Source organism: Terrapene carolina, unplaced genomic scaffold (genome assembly GCF_002925995.2).
Source record: "Terrapene carolina triunguis isolate 2854851 unplaced genomic scaffold, T_m_triunguis-2.0 Scaffold96, whole genome shotgun sequence".
Classification (NCBI taxonomy): domain Eukaryota; kingdom Metazoa; phylum Chordata; order Testudines; family Emydidae; genus Terrapene; species Terrapene triunguis.
In genome coordinates, this window is record NW_020664447.1 from 22,353,654 (window position 1) to 22,374,034 (window position 20,381).

Consider the following 20,381-nt stretch of genomic DNA (forward strand, 5'->3'; position numbering starts at 1 on the left):
CTGAGATGTTGCAGAAACTTTCCAATGAAGCAGCAGCAGCAGGGCCGCCCAGAGGATTCAGGGGGCTGGGGCAAAACAATTTCGGGGGCCCCTTCCATAAAAAAAAGTTGCAATTCTATAGAATACTATATTCTCGTGGGGGCCCCTGCGGGGCCCGGGGCCTGGGGCAAATTGCTCCACTTGCCCCCCCCCGGGCGGCCCTGAGAAGCAGTAATATTACACTCATGAGTAAAAGTTTTGGTGCCTCTTTAAAACCCTGCTAGAGCTGCTTACTCAGTAGCTTCCCCACACCCCCTCCCCTTGCTCTGTCTAGTTTTGTTTCGACATGGGTGTGACTTTTGGTTCAGCTCCCCCTCCCTGTTATGTCACTGCTTCAATTTCTTTAGAATCCGAATAAAAACTGCAGCAAACTTCAGAGCTCATTGATTGCAGGCTGAACTAGGCTTTTTTGATTTGTACACCCTTCAAGGATCTCCTTAGTTTTGGCAAAGTAACTCTGAAGAAACAATGAGCAAGTTCTTGTTGTGTGCAACTTTTGGATTATGCTTGCTGCAGCTTTGTCTAGCAGAGATACGTAAGTAGTGTATGAATGAAAAGTCTAATGTTTGCTAATAAGTTATGCTTCAGACTGCAGCTGCTATCCAGCCAGCCAGCTCGCAGCCTGCTTGTCACACTAGCACATTTTTGAGTAAAGTTTTATTATCTATAAGTTATTTTCCAGTGAAAATCGTACCAAATTATACTTGTGCTGTTTTCTTTTTACATGCAAGAAAAAAGAGTGTATGTTAAGCACAGCTACAAATACTTGAAAAGTTAACTGTAGATCATCAAAGTTAAGTTTAAACTAAGAATTGAAGTACAATAGGCAACTGATTTTCAGCAGAGCTGTTGTAAATTAAACTGTAGAAACTGCTGTTATTTATTTATTTTGCTATACCAATGTTGTAAAACAGACAGTTGGTGGGGGGGAACCCAACCCTCCTGGCATACAATAGCTGTATTATTAGGTTCACACAAGCTGAACTAAAGGCTAATGAATACAAGGTTGGGATGCAAAAACTAGGACAGGCATGCTGAAAAGAAACGTAACTGCTATGAACTGTGACTGAAATCTGGAAGGGGTTTTATGGCAATGGTGCATTTTTCTGACCTATCTCTAAAGCTTTCTTTTGGGGTTAACTGGTGAGGTTTTGGAGCAAACAAAGGAGTTTGATGGAGATGAGCAAGCCGCTTTCTATACTTTTATACTGTGACTACCAATACCAGAATAAATAACTTCTTTCAGAAATAAAAGCACACAATTTTTAAAAATCTGAAAATCAGATGCCCAGGAAGACAAAATGACCTTAAAATTTGATGTGGTGCAGGCACACGGTGTTTGGGGGAAATAGCTGTGCCTTTAACAGAGTCCCATTGTAACAGAAATTGCCTTGAGTTGGTTTGGAGGGAAACAATTATCTTTCCACCTTGGTTTTCTACTAGCTAGTTCTTGGGAATCTAACAAAATCCATTTGTCATAGACAGTCACCTCAGTGCTTTTATGTTTACCTCTTGTTTACTTGAGTACCAATAAATGGCTCCAGTTGTGCAAATCTGTGAATGAGTGTGCCAGAATGAACAATTCCAGACACATCAGTGATAGCTGGAGAAGCCTTATGCATTGTATTCTGAAATATTTTTCCTGTTATACTAAGTGTACATTTCATACTAAAATCAAATACTTGGATAATTCATTTAGGCTCAGGTAGAAGGACTGGAGTGTTGTCTGAGGTATATCTGAGGTGTGGCTAGAACTTTGACTTTGACTTAGCATGTGTATATAATGTATAATGATTAAGATGATTTGGTTATCCTTTGCTCAATTAATTTATCCTTCTATGAACTGCCAAAAGTGCCATAAATAAACACAATCTGCACTTACTCTGGGGATAACACTTTTGCTGTGAGAGAGAGAGAGAGAGAGAGAGAGAGAGAGAAGAAAACCCCATAATCTAGTCCTCAGTGCAGTTAGGAAAAACATGTCAAGCTTCACGTATGTCGCACAGGAAAGTTTCTTTAGAGGCTTAGCAGGGTATTAGTTTATAGCTATAGTATATTTTACTTGGTATGCAGTGCATTCCAACCTGCCTTTGTAGTCATTAATGATTTTAAAACTACAGCCGATTTTTTTATAGCATCCTTCTTACAGTGCATCACAAAATACTAGCAGTTATATTTGGAACATATTTAAAAGAAAGGGCCTGAAGTGCAAAATTCAGATTTGGTCCCAATTTTGAATTCTTCTAAAGTTTGGAAATGTTTGAATCTGAAATTTTGGTTCAAACCGATCTCTGACACTCTAGTTTGCTTACCAGCTCTCAGTTGCAGGCTGGGTAGGTTTCACTCGTTCAGTTGGGAAGTGATGATGGCAATGATTAATATTTAAGCAGAGTTAGGACTTGTTTAAACAAAGTTTTTCCTGCTTAAGAAATCCTGATTAACTCCATGAATGGATATTTTTATTCTGGAACAACAGTGTCTGCACATGGAGTTATTCAGGAAAAGCTGTTGCACTTTAAATTACCATAATCTGTGTCAACTCTTAAGTGTAGACAAGCTCTTAGAGTCAAGGCACGGGGCCTGCAAATACGGTAGCTAATGGAAAGATCAGGATCAATGGACACCGATTGCTGTCTTCAGATTAGACCCCAAGTTCTCGAGCCCAGGAGGTAGGGAAGAGGACATCCTATCTGGAGACTCCCTCCACCCCCACCACAAAACCTATATAAGCCAATGGCCTCCAAACTCTTTGCATCTAGTTGGGTAGCATAAGTGTGACTGGTGACAGAATTTGACCCTAAACTGGAAGAAGATGGAGCGGTACCAGAGATCTAAGATGCAAAGAAAAAGGAGGGCTGGGAATGTCATTGAGAGACAGAAGCAGAGTGCCCGTCTGCATAGAAGTGGTGGCCAAAGTTGCACCACAAGAGGAGGTGAAAAGAAAGGGATACTATAATTTATCAATCAGTCAAAGAGAGAAAGGGATCCTACCTGCCTTTTAGGCTATATATCTCTTATGCAAACCTGTACATAAAACAATTCAAACAAGCCCTTTGTGCTAGTTTATTTCAGGAAGGATGTAACATTGTATACCTTGGCTATTCTCCCAAAGCTCTCAGTAACTAGATTTTAATAAAGATTGTCTTGAGCTGCCATTGTCGTTTAATGGAAAGGGTACAAACCTGCCCTTAGACTCTCTGTGCCAAGCCAACAGACCACAGTTGGGGATGTACCGATGGAACAGGAGTGAGGCTTAAATGAGGATGCCTGGAGGTGGGAGAGGATGGCATCACAGTGCTGAAAACCCTTTAAGCTAAGCTCTCTTACACACATGGTGTGTTGTTGCGTGTAGTGTTGTTGAAGCAACTCATCATTTCAGCTAAGATTAAGTGAAGGATCAGAACCATATCTGAGATATGTCCTCCTCTGTGGGACTATGCCCTGCACTCTTAAGGACCTGGACTTGAAACATTATTATTATTATTGTTGCTGCTGCTATTTATATTGCACCACAAATGGACACAGCGTTCTTCAGTAGTTACTGTGTGCCAAACAATGCTCAGAATCCTTGTGCAGAAGAGTTTAGAGACCATACAGAACAATAAGGTGTAGACCAGCAAGCAGCCATTCCAGCGAGATTGCTTTGTGGAACAGATCGGTTCTCAGGTCTATTTTCAAGGAGCAAAGGGAAGTGGGTTGTTGTCCTTACTTGGATAATTGCAAAGATGTTTCAAATGTAAAGGGAAGCATGGAAGACACCAAGAAGGTGAAATGGGGATGAAGGGAGTAGTCAAGAGGGACGCTTGGATGACATGTAAGGAGTATTGTAAAAGGTGACTATGGACCGAGAGATAGGGTGGAGATATGGAGCTCTTTGAATGAGAAGAGAAGTCTGACATTTATTTATATGGGAAGAATAGAGGAAACTAGTGCGGAGGTAGAAGAATTGGGAAGCTGTTGTCAGAAAAGCAGTAAGATAAGAGGGATGAGAAGTAGAGTCCAGAGAGAAGAGAGGTTGCAGTAATACAGCTGGGATACAGCTAGAGCATAGTCTACAGATTTGACAGTAGGGTTAAAGAGAAAGAAATACATGTTGTAGACAGGGCCGGCTCCAGGCACCAGCTTAACAAGCAGGTGCTTGGGGTGGCCAAGGGAGAGGGGCGGCACCTGCGGCAATTCGGGGGCGGCAGGTCCCTCACTCCCTCTAGGAGCGAAGGACCTGCCGCTGAACTGCTGCCGCCGATCGCGGCTTTTTGTTTTTGTTTTTTTTCCCAATTGCTGCCGCCGATCGCGGTCGTGGCTTTTTTTTTTTTTTTTTTTTGCTTGGGGCGGCCGGCCCTCGTTGTAGACACTGTAGAGCAGAGGTGGCCAACCTGTGGCTCCGGAGCCACATGTGGCTCTTCAGAAGTTAATATGCGGCTCCTTGTATAGGCACGGACTCCGGGGCTGGAGCTACAAGCTCTAACTTTCCAATGAGCCTCGCGGTGTTCACTGCTCAACCCCTGGCTCTGCCACAGGCCCTGTGAGGGGAAGGCGCTGATCAATGGAGCTGCCGGTGGGCGGGAGGTGCTGGGAGTCGGGGGGGGGGGGGGGGGGGGGGGGCTGCTGATGTATTACTGTGGCTCTTTGGCAATGTACATTGATAAATTCTGGCTCCTTCTCAGGCTCAGGTTGGCAACCCCTGCTGTAGAGGATTTGGTGAAGGTCTGGATATGAGCAGATTCTTAGGCAAAAATTAGGTAGAAGAAAATGGTAGTGTTGCCAGAAAAGAGATGGTTTGATGGAAACATAGTTTAGTTTTGAACATATTAAGCTTCAGGAAACATCAGAGAAAGAGGCAGACTAAACAGAGGTGGGGAAAAGTAATCGTCAGCAGAGAAGTGATGCCCATGGTTTTGAAAAAGATGGAATCTACAGGGACAAGGACTCTGGGGGATTCTGACAGTTTTTTAGCAGCCCTTTTCCATTCCAACTACTGTACTCTTGTATGTTCGGTGTTTCTGGCTGTGAGAGCGAATGATCCTTTCAAAATACAGAGTAAGAATTGGGTAAAGGAAATCTATACCTTAAACACTTGCGTTTCTATCTATCTATCTATATTTAACCTAGACATCCATTTTAATTGCTTTATACATGTCCATAATTGAATTTGCATAATTACCTACTGTGTAATGTAATTTGACAGAGAGGATAATAATGGAACAGGCACTGCCCACTGTAATATTCTTTCCTAAATTTAAAAAGAATGCAACAGTGCATTGGCCCGACAAATCAATACCAGTAAAAGTTTGGATTGGATACAAGAAACAGTGGAGTTCCTTATTGTGGCCTTGATCAAGCAGTCACATTATCTATATAGTGCCTTTAATGGCAGCAATAGCCTACAATTCTCAAAGCTCAGTGCTGCCGGTCTGAAAAATAGTTCAGATATAAGCGCTACAAATCTCTTAACTCCAGTTAGTAAACAAGAACAGATAGTAGATAATGTTTTTACCCCTCAGCTCATAGAGAGCCGAGATACTCTTGTCTATTTTAACACTGGAATTCATGTAGTAGATCCATTTAGAGTGACCAGATGTCCCATTTTTAAAGGGACAGTCCCGTTTTTGGGGAATTTTTCTTATATAGGCGCCTATTACCCTCCACCCCCTGTCCCGTTTTTTCACAGTTGCTATCTGGTCACTCTAGATCCACTGAAGTTTAAATTTCATCTTGAAAGTCAAAAGTCAGGGTTGGATTATTAACAGGAATTGGAGAGATATGGAGTTTTTCATCACTAGCTCCCTGTTTTAAAAGGGGCCATCATTAGTACCTGGTATAACTCAGTCTCCTGTCCACTAATTTTTTGCCTTTAATCACAAAACCATCCTTCTTCCCTAATAAATTTGGTGGTTTTCAGGCCATTCTTTATGGATTACTGGCAATTGACATCACCAATCTTTTTGGTGTAATTGATAATCATTTCTCAGGCAAATCCAGCACTTCACTGGGCTGTTAAATCACAATTGCCTGTCACTCATAAAGAAGCAATAATCCCTGCAAAGAAAGCCTTACCCCCGCCATTAAGTTGGTATGTAATTTATAATGGCTACCGTGGCTGCTGTTACAATCTCAGTAGCAAAGCAGTGAGTGTCAAATCTAAGTGCTTGTCAGTTCCTTACCCTTCAAACCACAAACGGTCTCCCCTGCAGTGGTATCAGCTATAACAGTAACAGCTGGCTGTGATTTTCCTGTGCCTGCTGGAGCTGACCCCACCCAAAGCATGAAAGGGGAATTTCCACATATGAATGAATCAGAGAAGAGTAACAAGAAATGACACAGAGAAGGGGGTTTCTTAGAGAAGCTTCTCTCTCAAATTGAAACTCCAGCTAATTACAATGCATTTGGTTGATGTGTAGTTCCATGACTTGGTTTCCCTTCTAATGATGTCTGCATCAGTATTTAGAGTCTGTGGGTAGTATTAACAAGGGAATTGAACTCTCTTATGCACCCAAGAGATGCAAATCATATCTCTGGGGTTTTCCAGTCAGCCTGCATTACAACGCCAGTTATGTTGTACAATGCAATGCAACTTATTTGTGTACAACATCCTTTATCCGCTGTGTCACAAAGGAAAAAAGATGGGATCAAAACAAGTTAAAAGGCAGGTGTCATTTAATTATTCACACTGAAGCTGAAGCAATCACACCAATTTGAAGTAAAAATCACAGGGAAGACCTGAATTTTTAATATATCCACAGCTGGAAAGTATATAGGTTGGCTTTTTTTTTACTCATGACTGAGCTCATCTCAGTAGGCTTGGAATCTCTGTGATCATTGGAACCCCATGCACTACCAAACCACTGTTGCACACTGATACACTGTGCTGTGTGTTTGCAAAAATAATATCAGGCTGTGGTAAAACTTCCATCTCTGTTGCTGCAAATAAAGCTGTTCGAAGAGCAGCTTACGATGGGTATATAAGAGGATACCACTGTGCAGGCTGACAGCTGACTTGGAAAAGAATATTAAACAGTGGTAGTCAACTACACCAGTGGCTCTCAACCAGAGGTGTGTGTACTCCTGGTGGGTATGCAGAGGTCTTCCAGGGGTACACACACCTCATCTAGATCAGTGTTTCTCAACCTGGGAAGGTTGTGGGATGGGTTTGGGGTGGGGGAGGAGGTTGCAAGTGCAGGCTGACGTTAGGGGGTGGAAAGCAGGGCAATCGTCTGTGGCCCCATGCTGCAGGGGGCCCTGTTAAACTAAGTTACATGCTTCAGCCCCGGGTGGCAGGGCTTGGGCTTCAGACTCCTGAAAGGTTTACAGTAGTCTGGAAAGGCTGAGAACCACTGAACTACACCATTAATGTCTGGGTTTGTAAATATTAAAATTGCCTCAGAGGCAGAATAAATTACAGTCAAGTGCCTTTTATAACATTGTTTTTGGAGACGGGTATATGTTTCACTTTGGGGAGCTGCTGACTGAGTGGACCCCAATGGGAAATGCATTCTTGCTACTGGATTTCCATGGAGTATTTTTGTGTTATTGGATGGGTGCCTTTAAATCAATAGGGTGTGGCATGTGTGGGTAGATGTGCTAAGTATGTTCCTTCAGTGTATTCCCATTGAGCAGTGAGATATTTCCAGGCACTTGGGGATGCTTAGAATGTGACCTGTAATTGAATAGAACCCTGATATCCTTTTTGTGAATGTAATGATAATAATGTTTAGGGCTTTTCATCTGCAGATCTCAAAGCACTTTACCCAGATGGGTAAGCATTAATAGCCATCATTTGCCAATGGGAACATTGTGATTACAGAGAGGTGAAGTGACATGGCGACTCAGTGTCGGTCAGGAACAGAGCCCAAGTCTCCTGACTCACATTCCAGGCCTCCACCTACTAGATGAAGTTGCCATATTGGGAATATGAATAGTTAACAGGGTGGGTTCAAGGGAAAGTGTCATTATGCAACCTGTAGAGGGAAACAATTCATTAATAGCGAACACAACTAAGGTGTGGCCTGGTTGCTTTTTCCTTTCATCTTCCTTTCCCATTTCACTTTCACTCACTTTCCTATTCCTCCTCATCCTCTTCCCATTAGATAGCTACTGTTAATTTTTCTGTCCCTTCCCTTTCTCGTGATTTACCTGGCCAGTTATGGAATATATAGAGTACTTTAATGTTCCTGTGTTTTGCTGAAGCTTCTTCAAATTTTCAATAACTGTTTTTCTTATTCACCATTCATTAATGTTTCTTATGCATGAATTATAGGAATAAAGAAAATATTTTTAACAGGGAAAAAGAAACTATATAGATTGTGAAGTCAATTCAGATTAATTTCCTCTGCAGCAAATTTGTAAAAAAACACACTTTGAATGAAGCTTTTGTCCCTTCTGTTGACATTGCTGTCCAATTTCCTGTTTCATTGCATAAATGATACCTGCACATAATCCTAAAACCTTTCAGCTATTACCATTCGCCATCATTTGATTTTTCTTAAGCAGAAGTGGACCCAGGTTGCAGTTTCCTACAAGTGTTCAGATCCAAGATTTTGATTCAGATTTGTCATTTTTCTTAACTAGGGATGTTCAAAACTATTTGGACAAAATAAGAGCGGACCCAAACCTTTGCCCCAAATTGATGTTAAAAAAATCAGTCTTAAAATTGATTTAAAATAAATTATAAAATCATTTATGGTTTTTTATTTTTCATTCTAGTCCAGATGACAATTCCTAGAATGTTACAATGTAGCAGATACTTATATTGTTTGGTACTCAAGGATTTGCAGGGGTAAATGACATTAAAATATCCATGCCTCCCCAAGCAGATTAAAAATTGCAAACCTTGTCCCTCCTAGACTGCAGACCAGCATTGCATGGGCCTCATTATTCTCAGTTTGCGGAAACATCTATCTTTAACGTTCATTGCTTCTTCAGAGTAATTTGCAGTTGCAGTTGGTATTCCGTTTAACCAATTGCTTTGTATGTGATGATCCCAGAAGTCTGCTTCCTTTACATTTCTTGTTTCCATCATCTTCATTAGGTTTTCCTCTTTTGTTCATTTTCCCTCTCTCTGGTATCTGGCTGAAGCAATCTGATAGACTCTGTAGGTTCCTATCTGTCTAAATAGGTAACAGAGGGTTAAATCCAATTTATCTAAATTTGGTCAGTACTCTAGTCATCTTCAGAAGAAATAAAAATCTAGCTCACCAATTGCTCTCAAGAAATAGGCCTTGGTGGACACTTGAATGAAAGGAAACTTTACAGGAGCAAATATGTTCTGGTTCTGGACTATATTTTTGTCCCTCACAACAAATATTTCTGTTCCTTTTAATTTCAGCCATCCTTTTCATGTAGCTCTGACTTGCGTCCCTGTGTTTTTAACCATACCAATGTCATTCTGGGATCCTGGCTCCCAGTGCTTTCATGAGAATGGTACTAATGAAATGTCTGTTTGCCAGGGAAGAAAGATCAGAGTCGTTCTGGACACCTTTGGAGATAAGTGAAATCTGAACACTTTCAATTTTAGTGAAGGATAAAAGATCCTTGCGTGAAATAAATTCTTCAGTCTCTGACTTCATATGTGCTACCAAACTGTAATGATGCCTCTCTTCATAGCCAGGGCTCAGCCATTTCATTTTCTAACCTGCAGGGAATAACTTTCTGGAAGTTACAATTAACCACCAGAGGAGTGCAGTGACCCTTTCAGGTGAAAAGACATCCAATGCTGTTGAAGAAGAAATCCTTGCTCTCTAGAGCAGCGATGCTCAGTCTTAATGAGCTGGAGAGCCACTTGCTCATTGAGTGGAGAAACAATCACAGCAGAACATCCTTTGTGCTTTTGTGACGTGTGTGTTGACAGCATCATCCTGCACTGAATCCAGCATCATGATGACAATAATGGAATCCTCTGTCAGCATGTTGCACCACACTGATTTTTGTATCTCCCTGCAGTTCTCTCTTTTCCTTGTAGCCCCATTCCCTCTATGCTTGGTGGGATGGGAGATAATCCTAGCATCTCTGATCTATTTTCTTAGTGTGTTCCCCACCTAACAAGCTTGAGACGTGTTGTGTAGCAGTAATATGAGTCGTGTGCTCCATGAGACCAGGCAGAGTCAGAGGAATGCCACACAGATCTAAGGATTCCAGGAGAGCTGCATGGAGGGCCCTACAGAGACACATGCAGCTGTTGGGCCACACATTGAGTATCACTGCTATTAAGTCTCTTCACAGCATCCCAGGGCTACTGAATGTAGCAGGCCATTCTCTTTTTCTAGTCTGGAACGATTCAGTATATGGATTGAGGCAGAAGGCCTGCTCCACTTCCGTCCATGAAGAGGCATGCTCCAGGACTTAGAGGTTGTCCACATTCAATATGTTTATAACAGAGTGAGAGAGACTGTGTCCAGTTTGCAGCTGTCTCTTTAGTGGTTTTGTTCTCTATTAACCTTTGACTGAGAGAACAGTTTTACCTATACAGTTCATACCACAGGGGGTTGGGGTTTCCTTTTTGAACAAAGTCTTTGTTACATTCAATGAGTATTCACTTGGAGTCAGCGCTGTAGTGGTAATTGTCGATGAGAGTGTACCGTACATACATGTACTACAATGGAGCATTGTGCTGCCATGATCTAGTGGCAATCCCAATGATCTTCAAGCACAACATCTCTTCTTTTGCAAACCATTGCATCTCACAGCAACCGTCCCTCACTGTGCAAGCAATTAGGAAACTGGAATCCATGTTTCTGTCTACTTATACATTATTATGGTGCCTGTCAATATAGAATATAAGCAAGAGCGGCTTTCCCAGCTGCTGCTAAGTGGGCACACACTTGCTTCAAACATATAGAATGGCCACACACAATCCAAGACACTGTTGTGTTGATATGGGAATGCTTTGGGCTCAACAAGGGATAAGTTAATGTTAACTTCATACAACAATATTTGCTGATATTGCCAAATAGATTCATCTAACCATATCTCCCAAGGTAAATGGGCCAGAGAGCTCTAGCAGTGTGCTAATAAAAGAGCTGATGGTGAACTAACACACCCTCAGTATATCCTATTACACCCAGAAAATGTAAACTGTACACTAAGATGTGCGTGATATGTACTTAGCTACACCTGTCTCGACCCTCCCTGGAACTATACAGCTGAAGGAAAAACTCAGATGCCTGTACTTTCTCCAATCTGGAGTCGGCATTTGGATGTTTCCTTTTTTTTCTAGCACTATAAGTGGTTCTGTGTAACTGTTACATCACTTGAGCTAGAAGGGAAACTCTGACACAATAGCAGGGTGGGGACCATGCTGTAGTTGAATAAAGTACCAAGGAGCTTGGAATTTCATCATTTAAGTATATGCATATCATTATGTAACACAACACAGATGAGCCTAGACAACGAGAAGCAAATGAATTAAACTGCTGAAGGATGGCACATCATAATACCTCTCTCTCTCTCTCTCTCTCTCTCTCTCTCTCTATATATATATATATATAATGGCTTTCTATCAGTAGAACTCAAAATACTTCACAAAGCAGATCAGTATCATGATCACCATTTTACAGGTGGGGAGACAGAGGCACAGAGAGGGGAAGTGACTTGCCCAAGGTCACCCAGCAGGCCAGTGTCAGAGCCAGGAATAGGACCCAGGTCTCGTGAATCCCAATCTAGTGCTTTATCCACTTGACCTACTTCTTTTGCCTGTTTTCACAGAGGACAACAGTTATGAATTCATATAGCAGCTGTTTCAGAAATATGAGAAGGCCATGAGGGAACCTCCTCCTAATGCTGTAGAAGTCAACAATAGCGCATAGGGCCAGGGATGTTTTCTGGAATATGGTGTCTTAAAAAAATTCAAACTAGGAAGGAATCAAGGAAAAAGATCTATATTAAATAGATCTATATAACCTATCCTTGGCCTGATTATGCAACCCTTACTGATTTCAGTGGGACTACTCGGGTGAGTAAGTGCCCACCAATGTAAGTAATTTTTTTTTCAAAATCAAGGGAAGTGCAAGCCGACATTCAGAAACAACCCTACAATTACAGACCAGCACTTGAAGTGTTAGCAATATCAGCCAGCTAAGTTATTAACAGACTTTATCACTCACACTGTGGGAGTTCAGATTAAGCTCAGTTTATCAGCATTGCAGCACACGCTCATTTACCCACTGACTCACACAGGAAGTTCAGGTTGAACTTCTGCAAGATGATTCATTAACCCCTGAACAACACTTTTTTTTTAACCAAGAGAAAGGAATATACTCAAGACAAACAACCCCCTACAAACAACAATAACTATGGTAACACATGACTATGCCAAGGTGAGACAAGGTGGGGTTGGTGAGGTAATATCTTTTATTGGACTACCTTCCGTTGGTGAAAGAGACAAGCTTTTGAGCTTACACAATGTTCTTCCATCACTCTTTAACATACTGGTTTGGTGCATGAAGTTGATGAATGCCCATTTAGTATCTTCCACCCTTGCAGACTAGAGTTAGTCACCTTGATTAGGAATTTTTTCAGGCATCGCCACTAATAAGCAATTGTCTGAGACAGACTTTCAACATGTGCCATTTCCTGGTGGATAGACAAATCTTTCCCATCTACAGTTACTGATCTTGGATCCTCTGGATTGATTGTTGTACTCTGGATTAGCTGTTTCTGTAGTTCCGACAAGATGTCTCTAGTTTCTGTGAAGAACTTGCCCTTGCTTCGCAAGACCCTGACAGGATCTCTTCACTTCCCTTTTCAAACTCCTTCATTGACTTCCTCTCCCCTTCAGCGTCAACGTGAAACTTCTTGTCCTCACCTTTGAACCTTTATAACTGTGTCTGACTGCGCTCTGCTCAGTTCCTCCTTCCCCCCAAAATCTCTTGAGTCCGTCTAAACCTCTCACCTAACGACTCTCTTCCTTGACTTACTTTTAACTTCATGCTTTTTTCCTATTTCATCCTTGTTTACTTCTGGAATGCCTTCCCTCTCCTCACCTTCCAAGTGATAATCCTCTCTTCCTTCAAATCTCTACTGAAAACACACCTTGTTTGTAGGGTGACCAGACAGCAAGTGTGAAAAATCAGGACGGGGTGGTGGTGGTGGTGGTGGGGGGGTAATAGGAGCCTATATAAGAAAAAACCCAAAAATCGGGACTGTCCCTATAAAATCGGGACATCTGGTCACCCTACTTGTTTGCAATAGCCTATCAGGAGGATCAGTTTGCTTTGAGCAAAAAAAAACCCCACCTTCTGCTCCCTCAGTATCTGAAATCTATTTTTTGTCTCATTTGAACGCTGGTCTCTTGATCTTAGCTTATCTTTTGTATTGCATTGAGCACATTGTTAGCACTCACTAAATGACAAACTATAATAATGGCTGGTCCAAGATCAATTACTTTGTTTGCCCATTGGCCATTCTGAACTCACTTTTCTGTCAATGGTCACCATTCAGGAACCCCTGTCAGTGGTTGGGATTGAATTTTCTTGCAACACTCATTCTGTTGACCAGAAGAAACAAGCTTAAGAATGATACATACAGTAATCAAACATTTTTATTTGAATAAGAGTGCTGCTGGTGACTTGCCACTCTGATGGTATGTTGCTCTGTAGCTGAGGATTGCTACGTGTAGGTTTATTAACATCTGGTGATTTTCTTAATGAAGTTTTTTATTCCTGATTCAGCTAATCTATTTAATTATTTAACAGTTGAGAAGAAGGGGTGAGTATCAACAGAGAGGAAATTACTTTTTGTAGTGCTAACGAGGCCAATTCAGTCATGGTGCTAACAGTGGCCCATTCTCAACAGGTTTCAGAGTAGCAGCCTTGTTAGTCTGTATCGGCAAAAAGAACAGGAGTACTTGTGGCACCTTAGAGACTAACAAATTTATTTGAGCGAAGAAGTGGGATGTAGCCCACGAAAGCTTATGCTCAAATAAATTTGTTAGTCTCTAAGGTGCCACAAGTACTCCTGTTTTTTTTTCCATTCTCAACAGATACTCACCCCTTCTTGTCAACTGTTGGGAATGGGCCACATCCTCCCTGATTGAATTGGCCTTGTTAGCGCTGACCCCCCACTTGGTAAGGCCTCCCATCTTTTCATGTGCTGTATATTTATACCTGCTTACTGTATTTTCCACTCCATGCATCTGATGAAGTGGGTTATAGCCCACGAAAGCTTATGCCCAAATAAATTTGTTAGTCTCTAAGGTGCCACAAGGATTCTTCATTGTTTTTAGATGAAATTGGTTGATCCTAGCACTTCCATGGGATAACAGTGGTTCTCTGTTTGCTGATTCCTATATTTGAAGCAAATAATACATACTCTTGCAATAGTTTCAGTGTTTGTTTACATTTGTACATGGCCAAAACAAAATTTTCTGTGCTCTCCTGGATATTTCAATGCCAATGTCCTTCATGGACAAGCATTTCCCAACATTTAAGCAGAATATTGTCATCCTAGATAATTCTTCAGGATATGAAGAGTCAGGGAGGGTAGCACTTTGTTACTACAGCAATTCCTGATTACTTTGATCCATGTTTAAAACATGGATTGCATCAGTCTTAGTTCTCTTTTTCCACTTCCACATTAGCTGAGAATCTTGACTTAATTTCCCTTTCAGTTGGCAAGAAGTCAATTTAACTTAAAATATTGGAAAAATTAATAAAGTTTAAATAAATTGTATAATTATGCCTGCATATTGTAGATGGGCAGAGGGTGTGACGGGGCTCTGTACTACTACAGCAAACCTATACTGGTGTAGGGTCCCACAAGAATTTTTCCACTGACCTCAGTGAACTCTGGATGAGGCCTGTTATTCATCAAATTGAGCTGATACACATTATGTGAGTTTGTTTACTCTGCAATGCCTTTTTCTCTGACTTTCTATAATTTTAGGTCCATCAAAACCACCTGAATTCAAATCAAGTCTTTTAAGCTCCTGAAAACCAAGTTTGTTTTAAAGCACTTCTATAGTTAGTTTCATGCTCCATCAGCAGGCAACACTGAAACGTGTATTTCATATGTTTCATTTTTAAGTGGTATGCAGAAGAAGTGAGCTGTAGCCCACGAAAGCTTATGCTGAAATACATTTGTTAGTCTCTAAGGTGCCACAAGTACTCCTGTTCTTTTTAGTGTGCTTCCAGTTGACCTAAAGAAATATCATTGTTTCCTTCCCCAAATTGGAAATGTTCACATGACTCAGCACCTCAAATATCTTGGCTTGTTGTGGTGAGAAGCAGCTTGACTTTCAGCCCAGGCTTCATTTTTGTGACTGCAATGGCTTGTAGGTACATCTGGAAATGAATCTTAGCTTTTCCCCAGGCTCCTTTAAGACTGTCTGTGAGCTTGCGCTCTGAGGGGGCTTCTGACCTTTTCCATGATCTGCGTCTTGGGAAAATGCTGTCTTCCCTCCAGTATCCCGTTTGCTTATTTTGTCTTCTAAGTCCAGCATTCCTGATCTCTGCAAAGTTGCCATTCCTGGTAACATGTGTTGTTAACCACAACCAGACTACTAAATTGTTAGCAGAATTTATTTCCCAAAATCAAAGGACTCAAAAGTAAGCAGAGCTTCTCAGCATTATGTTACACAGACAGCTAACTGCCGCCTGCTGGCCAGTGACTTAGATAGGCAATTCCCTTTAGTTCCAGATCAGAACTGAGCTGATGCAAGCTGAATCCTGCACCCCATAGCCACATAACACTCATGAGAGTCCCTAGAATAACAACCCAGTGTGCATAGTCCAGCATTCATAAGTAGCCTTTAATAACAAACCAGCAAGTATGAGAAAACCTACAATAACAAATCAGGGTGAGTATACCATAGTTCACAAGCAACCCCACAAAAAGGAAACCGCGTAGGTAGCCCCAGTGCTCAGTCACAAGTGAGTATCCTCACAATAACAAACCAGTTTGTGCAGCCCAGCAGTCTTGAGTATCTGTGGGGTAATAAACAAGCTTGCAAAGATCCGTGGCCATGAGCAACCTTACAGTAACAAATCGGTGCACGCATGGAAAGAAGGGTAAATGTTTTGGTAAGAAGAAAGGTAGTGGTTTTACATCTCAAGCTTTGAAGGAGCAAAAGTAACAGTGAGGCGGAAAATGTTTTTTAAAGACTTGCTGATAACTTGCTTGTGTCTCATTTTAAGACATGGTATCAAGGTGATATTTTTTCCCTTCCTCAGGTTTTGATAACATTCATTTCTGGGAAGCCAGGCTTTAAACCATTAAAGGTTGTAGGGCTGAGGTGCCTGGCCATAAATTGATCCAGTAATTTATTGGACTTGTAGCTTCTCAAGTACACAAATAGAGCCATGCTTATTCCTCCTGTGTATTCTGTATGAGACAGGAATGCAAATGTCTCCATACCTATATCAATGGCACATTCAACCTAGTATTCTGCCTCAGACACCTCTGAATCTCCTGACCACTACACAGAATTCAGCAGGCCAGTGGTACAATATTATACAACAGAAGAATAAATTATTTTTTGATCCTAGTAGGTGACCAGCATAAATCCTAATGGCACAGGTAGGTTAGTATACAATTTAATATTTTTAAATGATAAATGATTATTTGATTCTCAAGTGAAATTTTTTCCTCGTATTACAAAAATCCCATAAGGGTGAAAATTCACAAGAACTCAAGACCCCAACACACTTCAACTTCAGGAATGTTTGGATCGGAATCTGGACTGTATCTCTCACACCCAACAAATACAATGCTGAATCTAATTATTACACTTGGCAGTTCAATACAACTCTCAATGAAATCATTTGGTGACTTCTATGATAGCTGTAGCAGGCCCTAAGTCAGGGCTTCCAGTTGTGAACTTGGGAGCTCCAACTGATCCTTTGGCAACTAAATTAGATCACTGAGCAGATGAAGATGAAGAACCAGATTCAATTTCAGTGGATAATTCTGTAGTAGATTGCAAGAAAATGGTACAAAATGGGTTTTGATTTTGTGTCTTTATTTTCCAGACACTTGAAAATAGGAGAGAGAGAATTAGTCTGTCCATGGTGGACAAACTGTGTTTGGAATGAAAAATCTTAAAATAGATCTATTGTTTTGGGGGATTATCTCTCTTCCTGCCATTACTTGTTAGTAGGAGGTCGGAATGGGTTGCTTGTCTTTTGGCATGTCTTCCTTTGTCGGGCGAAGTCTAAGAAGTCGTGTTCTACTTAGTATCAGAGGCGCCGACTTCCTGAGTTCTCGGGGGGTGCTTAACCCCCGCTCAGCCCCAGGCCCTGCCCCCACTCCACCCCTTCCCCCGACCCCCACTTCTTCATGCCCCCGCTCCGCCTCGCCTCTTCCCACCCCTGCTCCACCCCACTTCTTCCTGCCCCGTTCCACCCCCTCCCCTTCTCTTCCTGCCCATGCTGGCCCACTCCTCCCTCTCCCTCCCGCCCAGCACCTCCTGCACACCGCTGAACAGCTGATCACTGGCAGTTGGGAGGTGCTGGGAGAGAGGAGGGCTGATCAGTGGGGCTGCTGGTGGGTGCTGAGAACCCACTAATTTTTTTCCATCCTATGGAGTCGGTGCCTATGCTCAGTATAGTTGTTACCTTAATGTTGTGTGAGTCTATGTTAATTTGCAGGTTTGCAGAATGTTTAAAAAGCTTCTTGTGGTTTCCTTTGTCTGTTGTTATTTGCGGTAAAACAGCTCTAATGTTAAAGTCAACAGACACTTTTGTATTCAACTTTTTTTTATTTTTATTTTCGTTTACTGTTGAGCATTGCCTGGTTTTCCTTAATAAACTTTCCACTTAAGCCAGTTTAAAACAAGGAGAATGGTTATTAGAGTTTCATGTAATACTGGGAGAAAAAAATGTAGTAACTAATTTATTCTATTGATTCTAGTTTGGAAATTATCCATTAACAGATCATGATTTTTTTAAATTTATTATGTCAAATTACTGCAAATAATTCTTAGTCTCATCAACTCAAAGCACTCTGTAAGTATTTGGAATTCATAATCTGTTCCACTTTAATTGGACATGTGGATCATATGTCTCACATGGCATGATTCTCTTATCTGACTGAATGAGTATAACTCTTTGGTTTCTCATGCGATCAACTTATGATTTGCATGGAAAGTGGTGAGAACACAATAAAAGAGGATTTGTTTTAAAGTTCAAACAAGCACTGACATGTTTTGCGCCCCCCACCCCCCATTCCTTCCCAGTTATTCACCCCACTCTAGTTTCATGTAAATATCTTCACTGGGACTGCATGTAATTAGCACCAACAAATGTGACCTCCTTTATTCTACCTTTAGGATTACAATGATGTTTCTTAGAACATAAGAACCCAAGAACGGCCGTACTGGGTCAGACCAAAGGTCCATCTAGCCCAGTATCCTGTCTACCGACAGTGGCCAATGCCAGGTGCCCCAGAGGGAGTGGACCAACAGGCAATGATCAAGTGATCTCTCTCCTGCCATCCATCTCTATCCTCTGACAAACAGAGGCTAGGGACACCATTCCTTACCCATCCTGGCTAATAGCCATTAATGGACTTAACCACCATGAATTTATCCAGTTCTCTTTTAAACGCTGTTATAGTCCTAGCCTTCACAACCTCCTCAGGTAAAGAGTTCCACAAGTTGACTGTGCGCTGCGTGAAGAAGAACTTCCTTGTATTTGTTTTAAACCTGCTGCCTATTAATTTCATTTGGTGACCCCTAGTTCTTGTATTATGGGAATAAGTAAATAACTTTTCCTTATCCACTTTCTCCACATCACTCATGATTTTATATACCTCTATCATATCCCCCCTTAGTCTCCTCTTTTCCAAGCTGAAGAGTCCTAGCCTCTTTAATCTCTCCTCATATGGGACCCGTTCCAAACCCCTAATCATTTTAGTTGCCCTTTTCAGAACCTTTTCTAGTGCCAGTATATCTTTTTTGAGATGAGGAGACCACATCTGTATGCAGTATTCGAGATGTGGGCGTACCATCGATTTATATAAGGGCAATAATATATTCTCAGTCTTATTCTCTATCCCCTTTTTAATGATCCCTAACATCCTGTTTGCTTTTTTGACCGTCGCTGCACACTGCGCGGACATCTTCAGAGAACTATCCACGATGACTCTTTCCTCACGCCTTTGGGTTTTTCTAGTGTCAACATTAGTGATTATGTTTTGCTCACCTCAAGGTGGCATATCGCACAGTTGTCTAATTCCAGAATGATGGTTTCTCTGCCTGAGCTTTTTGGTTTTCCATTGAAGTATTTGGCTCTGCTGCACAGCTGTACCACATTCTGATGCAGGCTGAAGATTGTCATTCTGATTTTGGGTGAAGCAATTGAAAATAAGATAATATTTAATGTAGAAAGCAAGGAAGTTAAACATGAGTTATGACACTGTATAGACTATCTCCGGATGTTTACCACAACAACTGTTGCCAAGCAGATAAACCATGGTTGGAAGTTCCATTAACAGCATTTTTTTCTGCAGCAGCTGCTGAGGAATGAAATAAATGGCTTGTTCTGACTTGTACTTTCACAGTGAGTCTAGCCTGCTTGGTTTAACAATATTCAGTTTATTCCTATTTTTAATAAAACTAATTTAATAGTCATGAAAGTTGCCAAACTAAGAGGCTGAAGCTTTCTATCTACCTGCAGAACAGATGCAGAAACTGGTAGGTAGCTTTGGAAGCTGGTAGGCAGATTCCCCAGCGAGGGCAGATCAGATAGTCACATGCTCAAGTCTCATTCCACATTCCCTTCCTCAAGGTGGGCTTATTAAAAAACAGAATAGACAAAAGGCTCAAAATAATGCAAAACAATGAGAAATACTTTTTTGCTTTCTTCCTTCCCCTACAACATAGACCTTCCTCTCTAACACCCCATCTAGGTCCATCCCTTCCCCATCTAGCTCCTGCCTTCCCCTGCTACTATTTGAAAGACAGCTCTATTTATAGCAGGTGCTGCTTGCAACATTCAGTCACATGACCAATATCACATGCTCCCTGAATTCAGTCCCCTCAGTTTTAAAGGGCCAGGTCAGGGTGCAGAGATAAGAACATGAGAATGGCCATACTGGGTCACACCAGTGGTCCATCTAGCCCAGTATCCTGTCTTCTGACAGTGGCTAGTGCCAGATCCGTCAGAGGGAATGAACAGAACAGGGCAATTATCGAATGATCCATCCGCTGTCATTCAGTCCCAGCTTTTGGCATTTGCAGGTTTAGGACACCTGGAGCGTAGGATGGAGTCCCTGACCATCTTGGTTAATAGCCACTGATGGATCTATCTTCCATGAATGTATCTAATTCTTTTTTGAAGCCAGTTATAGTTTTGGCCCTCACAACATCCCCTGGCAATGAGTTCCACAGGCTGACTGTACATTATATGAAGAAG

The 20,381-nt window shown here is 41.5% G+C and overlaps 1 protein-coding gene across 1 annotated transcript in view; it reads left to right on the forward strand.

The window, feature by feature from the left end:
- Positions 1 to 337: 337 nt before the first annotated feature.
- Positions 338 to 20,381, forward strand: part of CD44 (CD44 molecule (Indian blood group)) — an 88,188-nt gene continuing 68,144 nt past the window's right edge. Inside the window, exon 1 of the mRNA XM_026651192.1 lies at positions 338 to 574. Coding sequence (XP_026506977.1) covers positions 508 to 574 — 67 coding nt within the window. The 5' untranslated portion in view covers positions 338 to 507. The remainder of the gene's footprint in view (positions 575 to 20,381) is intronic.